This window comes from Phocoena sinus, chromosome X (assembly GCF_008692025.1).
Source record: "Phocoena sinus isolate mPhoSin1 chromosome X, mPhoSin1.pri, whole genome shotgun sequence".
NCBI classification, from domain to species: domain Eukaryota; kingdom Metazoa; phylum Chordata; class Mammalia; order Artiodactyla; family Phocoenidae; genus Phocoena; species Phocoena sinus.
In genome coordinates, this window is record NC_045784.1 from 113914116 (window position 1) to 113934802 (window position 20687).

General features: G+C 37.9%; 1 protein-coding gene across 2 annotated transcripts in view; it reads right to left on the reverse strand.

Moving 5' to 3' along the window:
• Positions 1-20687, reverse strand: part of GPC3 (glypican 3) — a 448983-nt gene that overhangs the window by 212594 nt on the left and 215702 nt on the right. For both annotated transcript variants that reach the window (XM_032620671.1, XM_032620670.1), the window contains exon 3: positions 5201-5895. In XM_032620671.1, coding sequence (XP_032476562.1) covers positions 5201-5895 — 695 coding nt within the window. The remainder of the gene's footprint in view (positions 1-5200; positions 5896-20687) is intronic.

Sequence of the window (20687 nt, forward strand, 5' to 3'; positions counted from 1 at the left end):
TTAAAATAAATTTATTTATTTTACTTATTTTTTGGCTGCGTTGGGTCTTCTTTGCTGCACGTGGGCTTTCTCTAGTTGCAGTGAGAGGGGGGCTACTCTTCGTTGCAGCGTGTGGGCTTCTCATTGCGGTGGTTTCTCTTGTTGCGGAGCACGGGTGCTAGGCATGCAGGCTTCAGTAGTTGTGGTGTGCGGGCTCAGTAGTTGTGGCACATGGGCTTAGTTGCTCCACGGCATGTGGGATCTTCCTGGACCAGGGCTCAAACCCGTGTCCCCTGCCTTGGCAGGCGGATTCTTAACCATTGAGCCACCAGGGAAGTCCCCCCGATACTATTAAAGACCTACTCAGTACTCACTTCGGGCCATGATGCTTAACCTAGTTCACAAATGTAGATGAAGAATCAAGATGGATCTATTTACAGTCCCATAATTAATACTTTGTTGAACTTTTCGGTAAAAATTTTCTTTCTTTCCCTTCCTCTCCCCTCTCCTCTCTCGCTCTCTCTCTCACACTCACACACACATACACACTCACACACACTCACACATTTTCACATACTTGCTATTTTTATTCACGCCTTTGGATTAAAATAACATTAAACATCTTGGCACTTAAAAACAAGTTTAAGAAAATCTCATTATCTATTTGGCCCTTAGAAAACTGCTGTAGAAAGAGTACTGCACTGGGGCTTGGTGAGTACCTGCCATGTGCCTCGAACTCTGCCAGGTACTTTGAACCTATCATTTCACTGAATCCCCACATATCAACCCCATTTGACAGATGAAGAGTCCACGGTCACAGCTTTGCCATTAACTGTCATTCACTTTTAACCTCTGGGCCTTACCTTGTCTACTAAACAAGGTGGCTGGAGTTGCTTCCAAGGAAGTATCAGAATCAAATGGAGTACTCCGTAAGTGACAAATTCTCTGGCCTCTCCACAGACCTACGGTATCAGAATCCTCGGGGGGAGGGGGGGAGGCTCCAGGAATCTGTTTAACAAGTTCCCTAGATGATTGTGGTGATGAGCCGAGTATGAGAACTACATGCTTACCACCTCCAGGAGCACCCTAACCTTTGCTTGCACACCTTCACTTGGTAGCCTGAAGAACTGAAGACCATCTTGTGGAAAACTAAAACACTAATAGGCCGTAAGTGTCCATCATCGGATGAATGGATGAAGAAGATGTGGCACATATATACAATGGAATATCAGCCATAAAAAGAAACGAAACTGAGCTATTTGTAATGAGGTGGATGGACCTAGAGTCTGTCATACAGAGTGAAGTAAGTCAGAAAGAGAGAGACAAATACCGTATGCTAACACATATGTATGGGATCTAAGAAAAAAAATGTCATGAAGAACCTAGGGGCAAGACGGGAATAAAGATGCAGACCTACTAGAGAATGGACTTGAGGATATGGGGAGGGGGAAGGGTAAGCTGGGACAAAGTGAGAGAGTGGCATGGACATATATACACTACCAAACGTAAAATAGATAGCTAGTGGGAAGCAGCCACATAGCACAGGGAGATCAGCTCGGTGCATTGTGACCAACTAGAAGGGTGAGATAGGGAGGATAGGAGGGAGGGAGATGCAGGAGGGAAGAGATATGGGAACATGTGTTTATGTATAACTGATTCACTTTGTTGTAAAGCAGAAACTAACACACCATTGTAAAGCTATTATACTCCAATAAAGATGTAAAAATAAAGTATCTGAAAAAAAAAATTAACAGTGCCCCACTCATTTAGATAAGACCAAAATGTCCTTTATGATCTGGGGTAGATGGTAGCCACCAAAACAGCTGAGCAAAGTCCCTGCATGGCAGACCTCATGGCATGGCTTATAGCTAGCTAAAAAGGCTGTCCCAAACAGAGCTCTGGAAGAGCCTAGTTTCGAAGAGGTCTCTCACCACAACTTAACCTCAAGCAGGACTAACTGGCAGGCTCTTACACTTTTATCACAACAGGAAGGTGAAGGTGCTACAGCAGAATCTCATTAACGCTTTAGTTTTCAATCAGCTTTGGCTTTGGGGCATTCTGTGGTTTTGTTAGCAGGAATAGAGTTCTGCAGTCCACCCAGCCCTCACTTCCCCTCAGCCCCCATAGATGGCCCAGCCCCCTTCTGGCCCATACAGAGTATAGCTGGATCACACCTGGCCAATGATTCATTATAGTGAGATGTTCACTGTGGTGAAATTTATTCAGTTACATGTCTGTCTGTCAATGAAGCTAAACTGACGTTTTAAAGACTTAAGAAGACTTCAAGTCTTTAAGACTTTAAAGACTTAAGTCTTGGGTAACCGAGCACCCAGTACCTGGCAAAGTGCCACGAACAGAGCAGATGCTTAATAAATGTTTACTAAACAAACCTTCATGTCTAGAGCCTGATCAAAATAGTGGACTTAATCCCTTACCAGCTCCCCACCCTAGTTTTCTGTGTTTAAAAGCACTAGAGGAGAATACATGTTTTCAAGACGTTGCTGTCAAGTGACCAATATCAGAGGCAAACTTTAAACACTCCCATACCCTGTCTTTAATGTTATCTCCTTATTTTTCCTCTTACTGAAGATATTTCCACACCCCTGGCACTCTGGCTTTGTGTCTGACACATAGTGGGCCCTCAATCAATTTCAGGTGAATGAACATATGAATGCACTGACTTTCCTTTTTTCTAGTTCTGTGAGATTTACTTGTGTGTGTGTGTGTGTGTGTGTGTGTGTGTGGTACGCGGGCCTCTCACTGTTGTGGCCTCTCCCCTTGCGGAGCACAGGCTCCGGACGCGCAGGCTCAGTGGCCATGGCTCACGGGCCCAGCCGATCCACGGCATGGGGGATCTTCCCAGACCGGAGCACGAACCTGTGTCCCCTGCATCGGCAGGCGGACTCTCAACCACTGCGCCACCAGGGAAGCCCGAGATTTACTTTTGTATAAGGCCCTAGAATCTGGTCTTCAATTAGAAAGCAATCAAAGGAATAATTAGCCACTGAAGAACACTATCGTTAGGACGTTTCTGTTCATTTTACTATAAAATATTTTCTCAGCAAATGTGTTTTAAACAGCTAACATTGTGAATGGGGCAATTAGAGCAGTTCCGTAAGTAGCCATCCTGTGGGTTGCATCGTTTTTGTCCTCCTTTCTAGTTTAATTCACCAAAGAAACCAGTTACCCCTATTGTTTTGTACTTCCAGAGTTTAAAGACAGGGCTAAATGGCCCAACCTGCCCTCCACATTCTGGGTAAGCAATGGTTCGGAGTACACAGTAGTTGCAACGCTATAGAAGATAAGAGCACGAATCGCGCAAGGCAACAAGCCAGGGTTGGAATCCCAGCTCCGCCACCTCTATTTAACTACCTTGGACGTTTGGGCAACATATTTAAGCCCTCTAAGCTTCATTTACTCCTGTGTAAAATGGGGATAATATTATATTAGGACCTATCCCATGGATTACTAAGAAATAATATTACGTAAACTGGCCAGCAGAGCACCTCAAATGTGGTAGGAGCTCAACAAGGGCAGTGTATTATACTATTCTGCCACGTCCTTCTACAAAGCTGGGAACATTCAGGAATCAGTCACCATCACCTTAGTGAGATCTGGCTGGTAGCTCTTGGCTGTATGTTCTGCTCTGTATTGAAAAGTGTGTGCATCCCGTGGTCCTCAATGTGTGCACCCTAGCTTAGCAGGTACAATGTAACTAACATTGTCTGACTGAAACCAATCAAGCTTCTGCCTCACAAAACTGTCCCACCCCCATCACAAACCCTATCAGCCTTACACTGGTATAAATCAAGGCTGCAAAAACAACTGTTGGAAAACATGAACGTTTTGCCTCACCCGTGTTCTTGTGTAGGTTTAGTTAGTGGGGTCTAGCTGGGTCTCCTATGTTTAAAGTCACTACTCAAAATGCAACTCAAATCAAACTACAACGAGGTAGCACCTCACACCAGTCAGAATGACCATGCATTAAAAACTCTACAAATAACAAATGCCAAAGAGAGTGTGGAGAAAAGGGAACCCCCCTACACTGTTGTTGGGAATGTAAGTTGGTGCAGCCACTATGGAAAACAGTATGGAGGTTCCTTACAAAAACTAAAAGTAGAGCTACCATATGACCCAGCAATCTCAATCCTGGGCATACATCCAGAAAAAAACTATAACTCAAAAAGATACATGCACCCCTATGTTCATGGCAGCACTATTTATAATAAGCAAGACATGGAAACAACCTAAATGTCCATCAGCAGATGAATGGATAAAGAAGATGTGGTGTATACATACAATGGAATATCACTCAGCCGAAAAGAAGAATGAAATAATGCCATTCACAGCAACATGGATGGACCTAGAGATTATCATACTAGTTAAGTCAGACAGAGAAAGACAAATGCCATATGATATCACTTATATGTGGAACCTAAAATATGACACAAATGAACTTATTTACGAAACAGAAACAGACTCACAGACATAGAGAACAGACTTGTGGTTGCCAAGGGGGAGGGAAGGATTGGGAGTTTGGGATTAGCAGACGCAAACTATTATACATATGTACAACTGAATCACTTTGCTGTATACCAGAAACTAACACAACATCGTAAACAACTGTACTTCGATAAAATAAATTTAAAAAATAAAGTAATATGATATATATGATTAAGAGCACAAGAGTGAAATCAGAATCAAACAAAGTGGTGATAACCTAATTAAAGGGAGACCTGATCAACTTCTGAATCACTGAGCTTCAGTTTCCTCATTTACAAAATGGAGATAACAGCTCCTACCTCACAGGGTTGTCACAAAGGTTGTGATAACCAACAACAGTGGTAATAATAGCTAATAATTACTGAAGAATTACCATGTACCAGGCACATGCCAAGTGCTTTAACACATGTTATTCCCTATGAAGAAGATATTCTTTTTATCCCTATTTTATGAATCAGCAATATGAGATCATACAGATAAAATGATTCACCCAAGGTCCCACAGCAAGAAAGTGGGTGAAGCTAAAATTCAAAGCCAGGCATTAGGACTCCATAACCTGTGGACTTAATGTGCTGCCTAGCTCTGTGAGGTCATTCAGTCCCTCTATCATCCCTGCCCACTTTTTTTCTCACTTCTCTCCATCAGCACCTGCTACTGGCCAGGCTGCCCTACCCCCAGTAGAATCCAATTCCTCTGAAAACTGTAGAATGGTACTCACAGTGGTGGTCAGTTTTCCTCCATTCTTCTGGACATACTGGATGGAATCATGGATCGTAGAAAAGAGACCAAGCAGTACATTCTCCATGTCATAGATTCTGTACATGCCATTCACCAGTTCTTCGAGAGACAGAATGTATTCTCTCCAGTACTTGTCAATCTCCACCACACCTGCCATACAGCCTTGCATAACCACATTGCAGTAGCCACCACACGGCTTAACCATCATCAGTCCCTGGCAGTAAGAGCAGTACCACATCCTGGTGAGCATTCGGCCACAGTCCTTACTGAACTTCAGGTGATCAGTTGTGTTGATCACTTCAATTCCGAGATTCAGGGCCTGGAGGAAGATCCTAGTGACTTGCAGTGACTTGGAAACCTGGGTCATAATAAGCTTGGGGAAATTCCCAAATACTTTCAGGTCACGCCTTGCCCCTCGGAGACATTCATTGATGTCTAAGGTGGACTCTGGCAGGCCTGGGCTCATTAGCTGGGTATAGATGACTGGAAACAGGCTGTCAAACAATTCATTGACCATGTCATCCACGTTGATGTCAGAACCCAGGATGTAGAGAGATACATCAGTGAAAAATTCACCCACAAACTCAAAAGCTTGTGGGGTCAGGCTCGGGTAGTTGTTCTTGAACATGGCATTGGTGTAGTTCTTGGCATGGCGAACAACGATTTCAAAGGCCTCTGCAAAATAAGAGATAAAGAAATGCCCACAAATTAAAGCATGAAAATCCAGTGTGTAACTGACTTTGAGATTTCTCTATTGCTGTGGTGATTAAGGTCCCATTTGCCTTAAATAATTGACTCACGTTTACTTCTGGCATTGCCTCTACTCCTGCAGCTGTTTGTTCCTATAAATCAATTTTCCTTTCTGAACATGCAGTCCAAACCCTGATGTGCACATAGATTATTAAGCACACAAATTATATTTCAAATGACAAAAGCCAGGATTCAGTTAACATTCTGGCCTCTCATAAAAATATTGATTAAAAATTGGCTAAATGAGAAGTTCTTTCTCTTTCTCACATTGAGTTATTCAGTTAAAAAGAAACTGTATTTCAAGACATTTCATTTTTAGACAGAGATAAATATTTGACAACAAACCATATACTGTATAAACTCACATAACAATTTAAGCCTGTTCATCCCTGGAGGAAAGGCAAGTTCTTAGCCAAGAATAAAAGCTATCACAAATTTCATCATGTAGGTAGATTTTCTCTAGATAACTTTAAAGGGAGCTATCTGACAGATTGACAGACCTGCAAGTGGAATTTATCCCCTAAACGGGTATCTGGATGGAGAAAAACAACACATGCACTTACCTATACGTTCGATACTGAAAAGAACACCGCTGGTATCTGCAAGCTGAACATCTGGAAGGATAACTGCTAAGCTTCCTTGGTAAGTTCGGCTTCCACATGGCTTGGAAACCTTATCTACTCTACAGAGACTATGGGTTCAGGATTACATCTGCTGCCCCTACCCCTTGGCATAAGGCCTGATCAGTGTCATTGGTTTGAGAGAGAAAGTAATAATGTCACCATCCCGTTTTCTCCAAACTGAAGCACTGCAGACACAATTTATCCCAAATAACCAGAGTCCCACATTTATATGAGAGAAAGGAAAAAACTGCAATAATAGATTTTTCAAAGAAATAAGGCATAGTTTAAGAACAAACAAAAACAACCAAGTTTCCCAAGACATTTAAAATTAACTTAGTAGTTTCTTTCCTTTCCTTCCAAAGCGCAAAGGTCCACGACAGATGTACCCCAAATGATGCTATTTCATGAGCCTTGAAAAATCAAATTATTACCACTTTCATACTACTAGACAGACTGCATTCCAACAGCTCCTTGGGATCACTTAGCCAAACATCTCAGTCATCTGTGGCAGAAGTGAGCTCTAGGTTGTACCACCACCATCTGCCCCAGATCCCTCACAAGGTAGAACGCGCTTGCTAGATTCTTCCCTTGGGTTTATGACGTGCCCAGGAATGTTGAGCAGATGCCAGAGCAATTCTACTGGGTTTCCAAGCCCACTTGAGAAAGTTAATCTTCGTTTTCATCAATTGCTAAATGTTCATTTGTTACTTTTATTTTGTTTAGAATGTTAAGCAATTCTTAGAAAGTTTATCTATCTTATAACAATCTCTTCCTAACTCCACACGCTACTTTATTTTCAATCCTTGAATCTAAAGATTGAATGAAGCCAAGAGATCATCTAACCCAATACGAAGGACCAGTCAATTAATTCTTTAAAATCATCAGAAATTTGGAGATTAAAAACTATTCATTCATTTTAATTTCAGCTACCAATCATTTATTATATACTAGACCCTGTGCTAAGTACTAGGGGTATGTAAGTGCTAGGTAGATGGAGATAAATAATACATCTTCCTTGTCTTAAAAGTACTCCCAAGCTATATGGTTTAGCATTTACAAAGCATTTCCAAGTTTATTACGAGATCTACTTTTTACAACAATCTTCTAAGTTCGGTATTGCAATCCCCATTTTACAGGTGATGAAACTGAGGCTCAGCAGAATTTAAGCACTTTCCCAGGGTCACACAACTGCCAAGTAGAAGTAGTCAACTCAGACTAGTGTCTCCCGGCAACGGTTTCACTCTAGTTGCCCTCAGCCCTATAGCCAACACACACATCCTCAAAAATCTTTGAAAGTCAAGTTCATTTTTAGGCTCATTATTTTCCCATTGGCCTCTCCTCTCCAAGTGGAAATGTACTGGAAGAAATTGCAGCCCAAAGACCAACAAAGCAGAGTTACACTTTCACCTTTGTCTTGGGACAGCACAAATTCAGAGAAGAAAGACTGCTGCTGAGATGCTACCCTGTGGATCTCAATCATCTAAGCTACCCTAAAATTAAGTCTCTACAAGGCAAATTTCATCTCTAGCACAGTGCATTTGTTCTCTAATGTGCAAGATATATGACAGTGAAATTCCATAGACTGTACTGCCATAACTTTTTTCTTAAGTTTCTGTTACTAGCACTGCTGGATCAATAGAAAAAGAAAATTACAAAAGATCATGAACTCTTCTCCAGAAAGAATAACAACACATATTGCAGAGGGAAAGGGCTAGGGGTTCATATGCTCACATGTGCTTCCTGCTCCAACTTTCACAGCTCAGAATCCACTTAGCACATCTTTGGGTTTTGCCCAACCCCCTTACTTCTGTATCGTGGGACAACAGACCAAACCATAACTGCTCAAGCAAAGGCTCCTTGGGGATTTATAGGAACCAACACTAGGTGAAAAGTGATGCTCAGCTTGAGGTTGGCAACTTGAGGTTTCATGAAATGAAGTCAAGGGCTAGAATGGGCCAGGAAGTTCAGTCGATGGATTTTTTTTTTTTTTTTTGGTCAGATAATAATGTACACTTAAGCTAGGGGAGGTTTTCCTCTGTCTGTTTCCTGGGAAAAAGTCAAGCATTATATCCAGGAGAAGTCGGAACAATGTAAAATCAGAGATGTTACGAAAAATTTGGCACCAAACAGAAAATAGTCTATTTTTAACACTATATAGAAAGATATATGATACAGATAAATAGATCTAATAAATTAATACACATCCAAATATAGCAAGGTTTCTAGATTTATTGTTGCCCCCATCACTATTCTGGTCACCCCTATTTGGACACACTCTACTGTTATCAACTTCCTTCTTAAATTATGGTGCTCAAAAAGGGACACAACTCTCCAATATGGTTTGATATGTAAAGTCTGCAATCAGGCTATCACCTCTCTTTAAATGGTTCAGTAAGTTCTCCCCCATCCCAACCCAGGACATATATCCTATAACCGTAGCAAAATGACTGTCCTTAGTACTTGGTGCTGATGTTCCTTTACCCAGACCTAGACATAAAGAAATGTGTTTTCATGGGCCTTTTCAGTAAAAGACTGGATTTTTTTTTTAAAAAGGAGAGTCTACTTGTAGTTGGAAGACAGAAATAAATGAACCACTGAGTTCCCTTCAAGCCCTTAAGAATAAAACAGTCCTGATAAAGGCAGGTTACTTTTTTCAAGGTAATTTTTCCAGCATTGTAAGAATGGCAAATACTTTATAAGAACTTCTTAAATTTCTAGGATAAATGCCACACAATGGGTTGGACTCCAGTCTTTGCTTTCAAGCACAGGTACCTTAATGGAAGAAGAAAACTGACATTTATGTGATACCTGCAAAGTATATGCCAGGATCTGTAATGAACTTGCTCACATATGTCCTCTCATTTAAATTTAACATAAACATATGTATTTGGATTTATTTTTATTTGGTGAGGAAACTGAGGCTCAGACGGGTTAAGTGACTCATACAAGATAATATCTAGTTAAATGCCACAGACTGAATTTAAGTGTAGGTCACTCTAACACCAATACCCTTGCTAATTCCACAACATGCTCCAGCCTTGAAAACTGGACATTGGGAGACTTCTGGTCTTGGCTACAACATGTAAAGAGCTTGGAAATTATCATTCTCATTCTCAACAACAAGATAATAGCTGAACCAACTGAAAATCAATGATTCTTCTTAGACCCATCAGGGAATTAAGGTCACAGGGCAAACTGCTACCCTGAAATCTGGAAAGAGAGGAAAATACAGAGAATCACAGCTGAGATCTGCTGGATCTCAGACACCTGCAGCAGACGCCACTGAAGCTATAAACTAGTCTAAACCCTTAAATGGTAACTCTGACAAACTGACAGAGGCTGAATGTGAACTAGCCTGAGAGTTGAAAATTCCTGGGTCCTCAGTTTTATGGGTCCCCCACATTCCCATGGGATTTACCTCAAGAAAACACCAAAGTTTTCATGGTTAAGATCTAAGAAAAATCTCCTTGTTTTTTCTGGCAGGGGTAGGGGGAAAGTAATAATTTAGAAATACACCATAAGCATTCTCCATAACAAATGCCTGTTCTCCAATGGACACAACTTTACCAAAGCCTAATATACCTAGAAGAGGGGCAATTAGACAACTCCAGTCCCTTCTAGCCTTCCTGTAACACCTAAAGGGAAAGAAAAAAAGGCCGAGAAAAACTTATGAGGGTTACAGCTCATGGACTTAAGTCTACTAACAGACTGATTAATCGTAATATTATAGGCCACTTTCACTACCCCCATACCTTCCCACCAGAAAGACACAGATCCTATTTAAGAAGGAGTTCTTAGAGAAACCCACCAAAAAGAGGTGAGAAAAAAAATAAACAAAGACACTAGAGGAAACTAAAGCCTCTAGCATCTATAGATACAGCAAACAATAAATAGCCTAACTCCTAGTCACATTAACATAAAACTTCACACTAAACGTCTAATTACCTCAGCTCCTATTACCCAATATATCATATTCTGCTTTTAACAAACAATTACAAGCCATGAAAAAAGGCAAAAGAACAGTCTGAAGAAACAAAGCAATTATCATAACCACACTCAGATATGGCACAGATTATGGAAATATCAGACAGGGAATTTAAAATAACTATTATTAATATATAAAGGACTCTAATGGAATAAGTGGACAATATACAAGAACATATCGATAATGTAAGTACAGAGATAGAAATGCTAAGAAATATCGAAAGGAAATGCTAGCAATCAAAAACACAAACAGAAATGAAGTATGCTTTTCATGGGCTTATCAGCATACTTGAAACAAACAAGGTAAGAACCAGCGCTCTTAAAGAAATGTCAGTAGAAACTTCTCAAACCACAACAGGAAGATTAAAAAAAAAAAAGAACAAACAAACAAAACACAGAAAAGAGTATCCAAGAACTGTGGGACAAATTCAAAAGGTGTATAATATGTGTAATTGCAATTCCAGAAGGAGAAGAGAGAGAGAAGAGAGCAAAAGAAATATTTGAGAGAATGATGTCCAAAATTTCACAAAATTCATGATAGATAACATCCACAGGTCCAAGAAGCTCAGAGAATAACAAGCAGGTTGAATACCAAAATACCTACTCTTAGGCATATCATATCCAAACTGTAGAAAACCAAAGACAAAGAGAAAATCTTCTAAGAAGCCAGAGGAAGAAAAAAACCTTCTTATCTATAGAGGAACAAGGATAAGAATTACATTGAACATGTCATCAGAAATCATGCAAGGAAGAAGAGAGTAAATGAAATATTTTGCATTGAAAGAAAAAAAAAAAGACCTAGAATTCTATTTCCAGCAAAATTATCATCAAAAAGGAAAAGAGAAAGTCTTTCTCATACAAACAAGAATGGAAGAAATTTGTCACCAGTAGACCTGGTTTGCAAAAAAAAAAAATGTTAAAATATGTTTTTCAGGAAAAGTATATAAGCCAGAAAATCAGATCTACATGAAGAAAAGAAGAGCATCAGAGAAGGAATATATAAAGGTAAAATAAAACCTTTTCTTTTTTTAAAAATTGATATAATATATAACTTTGTTCAAAGTAATAGCAGCAATAATGTGTTGGTGATTATAGCATATGGATAAGTAAAATGAATATTATAAGGTACCTGAACTACCAGTGAAACAATCTAGTGTAATTTGAATTTCAAAAAGAAGCGTATGCTAAGAGGAATGGAATCATACATAAATGTTCAGTTAAAGCCACAGAAGACAGGAAAAGAGAGGAAGATTAAAAGTAACCAAAACAAAGAATATGTGCAATAAACATTATGAATATTAATCCAATTACATCACTAATCACTTTAAATGTGAATAGTTTAAATACACAAAGTAAAAGATAGAGACTATCAGAGTAAATATAAAAATAAGACCCAACTATACATTGTCTACAGGTAGCACATCTTGAACATAAAGATACAGATAAAGGGATGAAGAAAGACTTATCATGCTAACGCTAAGTAGAACAAAAACTGGAATAGCCAAATTAATTTCAGACTAAGCACACTTTGGAAGAAGGAATATTATCAGGAATAAAAAAAGGGTGTTACAAAATGTTGAAGGGGTCAATTCTCCAAAAAGACATAATCCTTACATGTACAAACCCACAATTACAGTTGGAGACGTCAACACCCCTCTATCAGTAACTAATAAATCCATCAGGCAGAAAGTTAGCAAGGGCATAGTTGAACCAAATAGCATCATCAATCAACTAGATCTAATTGACATGTATAGGCTAATTCGTCCATCAACAGCAGAATGTACATTCTTCTCAAGCTCACTTGAAACATTCACCAAGATAGACCAGATACTTGGCCATAAAATACACCTTAAAAATTTAAAAGCACAGAAATCATACAAAGAACGTTCTTAGACCATAATGAATTTAAATTGCAAGTCAATACCAGAAAGATAACAAGACAATATCCAATCATTTGCAAATTAAACGACACATTTCTACACAACGCATGGGACAAAAAAGTCTTAAGAGAAATTTAAAAATATTTTCAACTAAATGAAAATGACCATACAACTTACTGAAATTGGTGTGATGTAGCAAAAGCAGTGCTTAGAGGGAAATTTGTAGCACTGAATGCTTATATTAGAAAAGGAAAAAAAGATCTCAAATCAATAATTTAAGATTTCACCAAATGAAACTAGAGAATTAACAGCAATATAAACCTAAAGCGAGCAGAAGAAAAAAATAATAAAAAATTAGAGCAGAATTCAGTGAAACTGAAAACAAAAATCAAGAGAGAAATCCATGAAACAAAAAGCTAGTTCTTTGAAAAGATAAATAAAATTTAAAAATACCTAGCCAGGCTAATCAAGAAAAAAAATGATAAGACACAATTTAGTAACATGAGAAATGAAAGAGGGGTCATTATTAATGATCATATGGATATTAAAAGGATAATACATGAATATTATGAACAACTATATGCCCCAAAACTTGATTAAATTGATAAAATGCACCACCAATTCCTTAAAAGACAAAACTATCAAAACTTACACAATGACAAACAGGTAATCTGAATTATCCTGTATTTATCAAAGAAACTGAATGATTAATTAATAAACTTCCAAAAGGAATGCAGGTCCAGATGGTTTCACAGGTGAATTCTTTCAAACATTTAAGGAAGAAAGAAGACCAATTGTCTACAATCTCTTCCAGAAAATAGAAGCAGAGAGAACATTTCCTAACTCATTCTATGAGGCCATCATTACCCTAATACCAAAACCAGATAAAGGCATTACAAGAAAGGAAAGCTACAGACCAAGATCTCTCATGAATATAAATGCAAAAATCCACAACAATATATTAGTGAATCAAATACAACAATGTATAAAAAGACTCATACACCATGACCCAGCGGGTTTTATTCCAGATATGCAAGTCTGGTTCAACCTTCAAAAATCAGGTAATGTAATCCATCATATTAATGGGCTATAAAGAAGAAAAATCAAATGATCATATCAATAGGTACAGAAAAAGCATTTGCCAAAACCCAACACCATTCATGATAAAAACTCTCAGCAAACTAGGAATGGGGGGAACTTTCTCCACTTGATAAAGTATATCCACAAGAAACCTACAGCTAATATCATACTTAATGGTGAGAAACTAGAGGCTTGCTCCTTAACCTCAGATTGGGGAACAAGGCAAGGATGTCCCTCTCAGCACTTCTTTTTAACATTGTACTTCAAGTCCTACCTAATGCAATAAGACAAGATAAGGAAATGAAAGGTACACAGATTGGGAAGGAAAAAAATAAACTGCCTTTGTTCACAAATGACATGATTGCCTATATAGATTGTTACAAAGAATTGATATAAAACTCTCCTTGAACTAATAAGCGCATATAGCAAGGTTGCAGAATACAAAGTTAATATACACCAACAATGATTAACTGATATTTCAAATTGAAAACACAACACCATTTACATTAGCACCCCCAAAATGGAATACTTAGGTATAATTCTAATGAAATATATATAAGAATAAATGGAGAAATATTCCATGTTCATGAATAGAAAGGCTCAATATTATTAAGAATTCTTCCAAATGTGATGTATGCATTCAGTGGAATCCAAATAAAAATCCCTGCAAGTTATTTTGTGGATAACAATACTAAAGTTTATATGGAAAGGCAAAAGACCCAGAATAGACATCACAACACTGAAGAATAACAAAATCAGAGGACTGGGACACCCGGGTTCAAGAATTCCTACAAGATAATGGCTATAATTACCTGTGCTATACAGTATGTCCTTGTTGTTTATTTTATACACAGCAGTTTATGTTATTATAATATAAATAACTTATAATGGAGTATAATCTGCAAAAAATACTGAATCGCTATGCTCTACACCTGAAACTAATACAATATTTAAATTTAAAAAAGAAGAACTATTAGACAATCAATAAATTGTTAATTATTGTTTTCTCAAAGTGACTGTACCTACAGTCAGATGTATGAAAAACACCGAGGCCAACATAAACTTTCAAAGAGGGAAAATAAATTCCTATAAAGTTACAGTAATCAAGACAGCATAATGGGACTTCCCTGGTGGTGCAGTGGTTAAGAATCCACCTGCCAATGCAGGGGACATGGGTTTGAGCCCTGGTCCGGGAAGATCCCACATGCCGTGGACCAACTAAGCCCGTGCGCCACAATTACTGAGCCTGCGCTCTGGAGCCCATGAGCCACAACTACTGAGCCCATGTGCCACAACTACTGAAACCTGCACGCCTACAGCCTCTGCTCCGCAACAAGGAGAAGCCACCGCAATGAGAAGCCCGCACCCCACAACAAAGAGTAGCCCCCACTCGCCGCAACAAGAGAAAGCCCGCATGCAGCAGCAAAGACCCAATGCAGCCAAAAATAAAATTAATTAATTATTTTTTTAAAAATTTAAAATAAAAAGAGCAGAAAACTGTAAAAAAAAAAAAAGACAGCATAGTATTAGCAAAAGAATAAAGAAATAGATCAATGGAACAGAATACGGAGCCTAGAAATAGATTGACAGAAAGGAGAAAGCCAACTCAATGGAAAAAGTATAGTTTTCTCAACAAATAGCTCGGAAACAACTGGACACTTATATGCAAAGAAATAAATCGATACAGACCTTACACCTTTTATAAAAATAACTCAAAATGGACTGTAGACCTAAATATAAAATGCAAAACTATAAAACTTCTAGATGACAACATGGGAGAAGATCTTGATTACTTTGAGTTTAGCAATAAGGTTTTAGATACAACATCAAAAGTACAATCCATGAAATAAACACATGTATATGTATAGCTGATTCACTCTGTTATAAAGCAGAAACTAACACACCATTGTAAAGCAATTATACCCCAATAAAGATGTTAAAAAAAAAAAAAAAAAAAAAAACGATAAGTTGGACTTTATTAAAATTTAGAACATCTGTTTTGTTAAGAGAATGAAGAGACAAACATCTGCTAGGAGAATGGAAAAACAAGTCACAAACTGTGAGAAAATATTTGTAAAACATATCTGATAAAGGACTTGTATCTGAAATATATAAAGAACTGTTACAATTCAACAATAAGAAAACAAACAATTCAGTTAAAAATGGACAAAAAATCTGAACAGACATCTCACCAATGAAGATATGTAGATGGCAAATAAGCATAAGGAAATATGCTCAATATCTTATGTCATTAGGGAATTGCAAATTAAACCAACAACGAGATACCAACCACTACACAGCTATTAGGATGGCTAAAATTCATAACATTCACAATACCAAATGCTGACCAGGATGCAGCACAACACTGCTGGTGAGAATGCAAAGTAGTACGGCCACTTTAGAAGACAGTTTGGCAGTTTCTTACAAGTATAATTGCAATCCAGGAATTGTGCTCCTAGATATTTACCCAACTGAGTTGAAAACCTAAGTTCACACAAAAAGCTACACATGAATGTTTATAGAACCTTTATTTATAATAATCAACTAGAAGCAAGCAAGATATCCTTCAAAGGATAAGCAGTGCTATATCCATACAATGGAATACTATTTAGCAGTAAAAAGAAATAAGCTATCAAGCCACAAAGGGACTTGGAAGAACCTTAGATGTCTATTGCTAAGTAAAAGAAGCCAGTCTTAAAAGGCCGTATGCTGTATGATTCCAACTATTTGACATTCTGAGAAAGGCAAAACTATTGAGACGCTAGGAAGATCAGTGGTGACCAGGGATTTGGGGGCGGGGGGAGAGGGGAGGGGAAAGGGTGAATAGGTGAAGCACGGATATTTTTAGGGTGGTAAAACAGTTCTGCATGATATTCTAAGGGAGGATACAAGATATAATGCATTTGTTAAAACCCACAGAACTGTGCGACACAGTAAATTTTAATGTAAACTATGGACTTCAGTTATTAATAATGTATCGATATTGGTTCATTCATTCCAAGAAATGTACCACACTAATGCTAATAATGTTAATAATAGAGGAAACTGTGTGCAGGGGAACGGGAGCAAATAGGACCTCTGTATTATCTGCTTGATTTTTGTTTAAATGTAAAACTGTTCTAAAATAAAGTCTCTTCATTGTTTTTAAATGAGAAAAACTGGACCTTGGAAATTAGTCCTTGATGGAACTAGTGACTAGAACCACTGAAAAGTGTTAACTCACTCCCTCTGCTCAATCTGCTTTGACATTTCTTTCATGAGTTAGGGAGTTTTAGCATACAAATAGACGCCATATGGCATCAGTGTAATTTTAATTGGAAAAACCACTGGAAAAAGTTAATGGACCAAAACACCCAAATAGGTAACACACTTCAATGTTATTTTTGAATACTGAATGATTTTTTAAAAAATCAACCACATAAAAATGCAAGTTTAGGTGGTAAGAAAAGCTCCTACATTGTTCACAGTAGTTCATATAGAAGATGCTAGAAGTTTTGCTCCAATTTCTGTTGGATTTTTCTGGAATTTTATGCTCCACATTAATTTAGATAGAATTGATGAAGCTTAGAAGTAAGTTGCTATTAAATAGAAACCATTGGTTGGTACAGTTCCATGACCAGGCTGTAAATGTATATAGTCTTGCTTTTTAAGTTTCACATGCTAGGCTACTAAATACAAGGTACATGAATTGGAAATAAAGAAATGAGTAAAAGACAAAATGAAGGAAACATTTTCAAGGGCTATTACTTGTATCATTTCATAGATAGGTAGGTAGATAGATAGATAGGGATAGACAGGATGAATTTTCCCCTGAAGGCTATTCTATTACAGACCAGAGAAGACAATTAAAATGATTCACTCAACAGATCCTCAGAAATAGAAATGAATATCCACAGCTACTAGAAAATTTATGACTCTGCAACAGTTGACCACCCTTGCCCCATTAGCTCAATTAGTTCTCATTCTTTACCCTCCATTAGCTTTTCTGAAAAACCAGTTTGTTTTAAGCTTCCGTACATTCTGATTCATGTATTTGATCATTTTCCCTCTTCATATTTGTTGCTAGAAAGCATAAACCATATTTATCGTCTACCTCTATCAAGCACAGTAAACTTCATGTCATGCATTTTGTGCCATAGCTCTAATCCTGGCTCCATCTTACTTCCTACCTGTATTTTCCCCTTTGCCTAATTATTCCTATGTATTTTAGTTGCACTGTATCTTACTTTTATTATGTACACTTTTGCAGAGCGCTTTAAACTCTTTTCAGGAGAAGGTAGGATATAAATAAATAGGTAGGTAGATAAATAAGGAGAATGAGAAAAAGAGAAGCTATACCTACCACTTAAGACAAAATATCATTTCAACAATGTATTCTCACGAGTTTTAGTAGCAATGATAGAAATGTTTATATTCATAAATGCCAGACCCTTGTCAGGGACTCATTAAGCAGCCCCACACTGTCTTCCCTAGCAGTTGTCAGGGCTCGAGATTGAATCTGCATACATGATCCTTCCAAAATCTTTTATCTTTCTACCCTTTTATTATACCTTAAAATTTTGATCAAGTGTATATAACAATGTTGAAATTAGGTAGGCAGTAATAAGGATGGCTTCATCATGGCTCAGAATATGTCTGTTTTCACAATGGATTCCGGGACAAGCCACACTTGAGAAATCAGGAAAAGTGGCTAAACAGAAGAACGTAAGGGAATTCCAGATGATGACTTGTTTCTAATATTGATAAAACTTTAAGAACAATTTGTCTTGGAACTCATTTTACTGTGGACACACAGTAAACTAGTAGACTATTATGAGATAATCTTGTGGTCCAGCATTTTTCATGCTAGACCATACCTTGCCCTTCATCTTGGTGAGTTAGTTCTGTTATCAGACTTGAATTTTAGTCTTTTTTTCATTCTTCTGTCTCCCAGCCTTTCACTTAAAGAAGCCAATTCTTGGTTGATTAGGAAATAATCTTACATATTCAAGGTTCCCACGGCTAAAAAAATGACACCTACCAAAAGAGGCATCGGGGTCACATTCTTAAATCTGGTAGTTCACTCTTTACAACAGAAAGCCTGACAGTATCCAAGGAAGTAAAGTTCTATAGTTCCTCCCAGAATCCATAATTAAATAGTTTTTAAAAGCCCCCAGAGCTCTCCAAATCATTCCACTTAACTAAAATCTTTTTGCAAAAAAAAAAAGTTCCTCTCCAAAGAGTTCATGGGACATGGATTGCTCCAAACGAACAGTAACAAGAAGAATGGCTTGTGTCTTAGCCAGACCAAAAAATCACTAAGACGTTCTAGGTTTGACTATTGTCTTCTCAACTTGTGAAATTTTCTTTTTGTAGTGTATGACCGTAATTCCATGAATCAGGGCTAAAGAGTTTCTTAACTCCCTACTATTAGTAACCATACTTTAGGAAAATAAAAATAGTCTTTTTAGGATATAATGAATGAAAGGTTCTGCTGCATAAAGAGGGAATGGCTTCATTTAAAGGTTTAAATGCAAACATTCTGGTAGTGCCTTTATCCAATAAAAACCTGTATTTCTTTTCAATATACCTTTAGGTATTGAAAAGAAAGAGCACAACTAGAGGATTTTTCTGTTGCTTTTAGGACAATTAATGTGCTCATTTCACACAGTCTTGCTCTTCTCTGCTCTTCTTTCCTCCTTTAACCACTTAGGCACTAAATGAGTAACTTAAGAAAAGTCAATTGTCAGTAGTTTATGCAACCACTGTTACTGGAGAGAGTTCTCTCTGTAACCTATCATTAGGGATTTCCACAGCACTTTATATTTCTGCAAGTGCTTCACAGCCAAAGCTTTAGTGACTATAAAAGCAACAGACTCCTCTTCCCCTTGGTTAGTGGAAGATGCAGTCCCATCCTCCTTCCACTCACGCTAATGAGAAGTACCAGATCTGAGTTGGCTTAAAATTTATTCACACACCCTGCCAAGGTCTTATGCATTCATACACTCTATAAGTACTCACTGAGAACTGTTTATAACAGGTTTTTTTTCACTTTTTACACGTAGAGAGCCAGGAGACTACTGTGTACTCTCTCATGAAAGATGAGATAGATCTGGGAAGAGTTCCCTTATGGCTTCTCCTGCTAAGCCATAACATGTTCTCTCAAGATATATGTCTGAACCAAATTTCAACTTCTTTGGGACCTAAATTATCACAGGCCCCTGACATTATGTGAAGTCAACAACATTAACCACTTGGTAGAAAACTATTTAAAGACCATTTGTGAGGCATCTTAGCTGTCTCATTAGATCGATTGCACTTGTATAAAATTATACTTTTTCCACTTAACATTTACTGAAGGTACACTATCTGCTAGACTGTGAGTAAAACAAGCAAACAACATGCTCCTTATGCCCTAGAGGCTTGCAATAGCCAGCTGTGATAAAATACTGATGGTCTATTTTCTTTGAAAAGCATAGAATACCTTATAGATATGAAAGTACCTTTTGTTCTGAGAATGTTATAGCTTAAATATACATAGAATACATGGCAACACGATCACCATAAGTGAAGTGTTTCATGTCCTTTCGGAATTTTAACATTTGTGTTCTCATTTAATTCTCCTCCTTCTCTATCACAGGAAGTGAATGTGCATGTGCGAGCGTGTGTCTGTGTGCGTGCATGCCCACACACGTGTATGCAAAAAGCAGTGAAGGGAAATATTACTATCCCAGTTTCACAGATGAGATAACTGAAACTAAGACTGGCTGTAAGTCATATAGCTATGTGGCAGTTGGTGGCAGCGACAAAACACAGAACTCCTGACTGTACAATGATTTTTCCATTATGTTTATCTCCTTCCAAGGAAAATATTGTACAGCACTTAAAGATTAGCTTTACGTGTAGTAAGAACTAGCATCTATGGAGCATTTACCTCTGCCAGGCAGTGTTTCAAGTGCTTTATGTGAATTAATTCATGTATTATCAACCCCCACTATGAGATGAGTATACTATTGTCTCTATTGTACAAATAAGAAAAATGAGGCACAGAGAGGTTAAGTAACTTGCCAAAGGTTATATAGTCAGTATGCAGAAGACCCAAGACTTGAATTCAAGCAATCTAACTCCAGAGCTTACCCACTAAAACACTACACAATAATTCCTTGAGGTA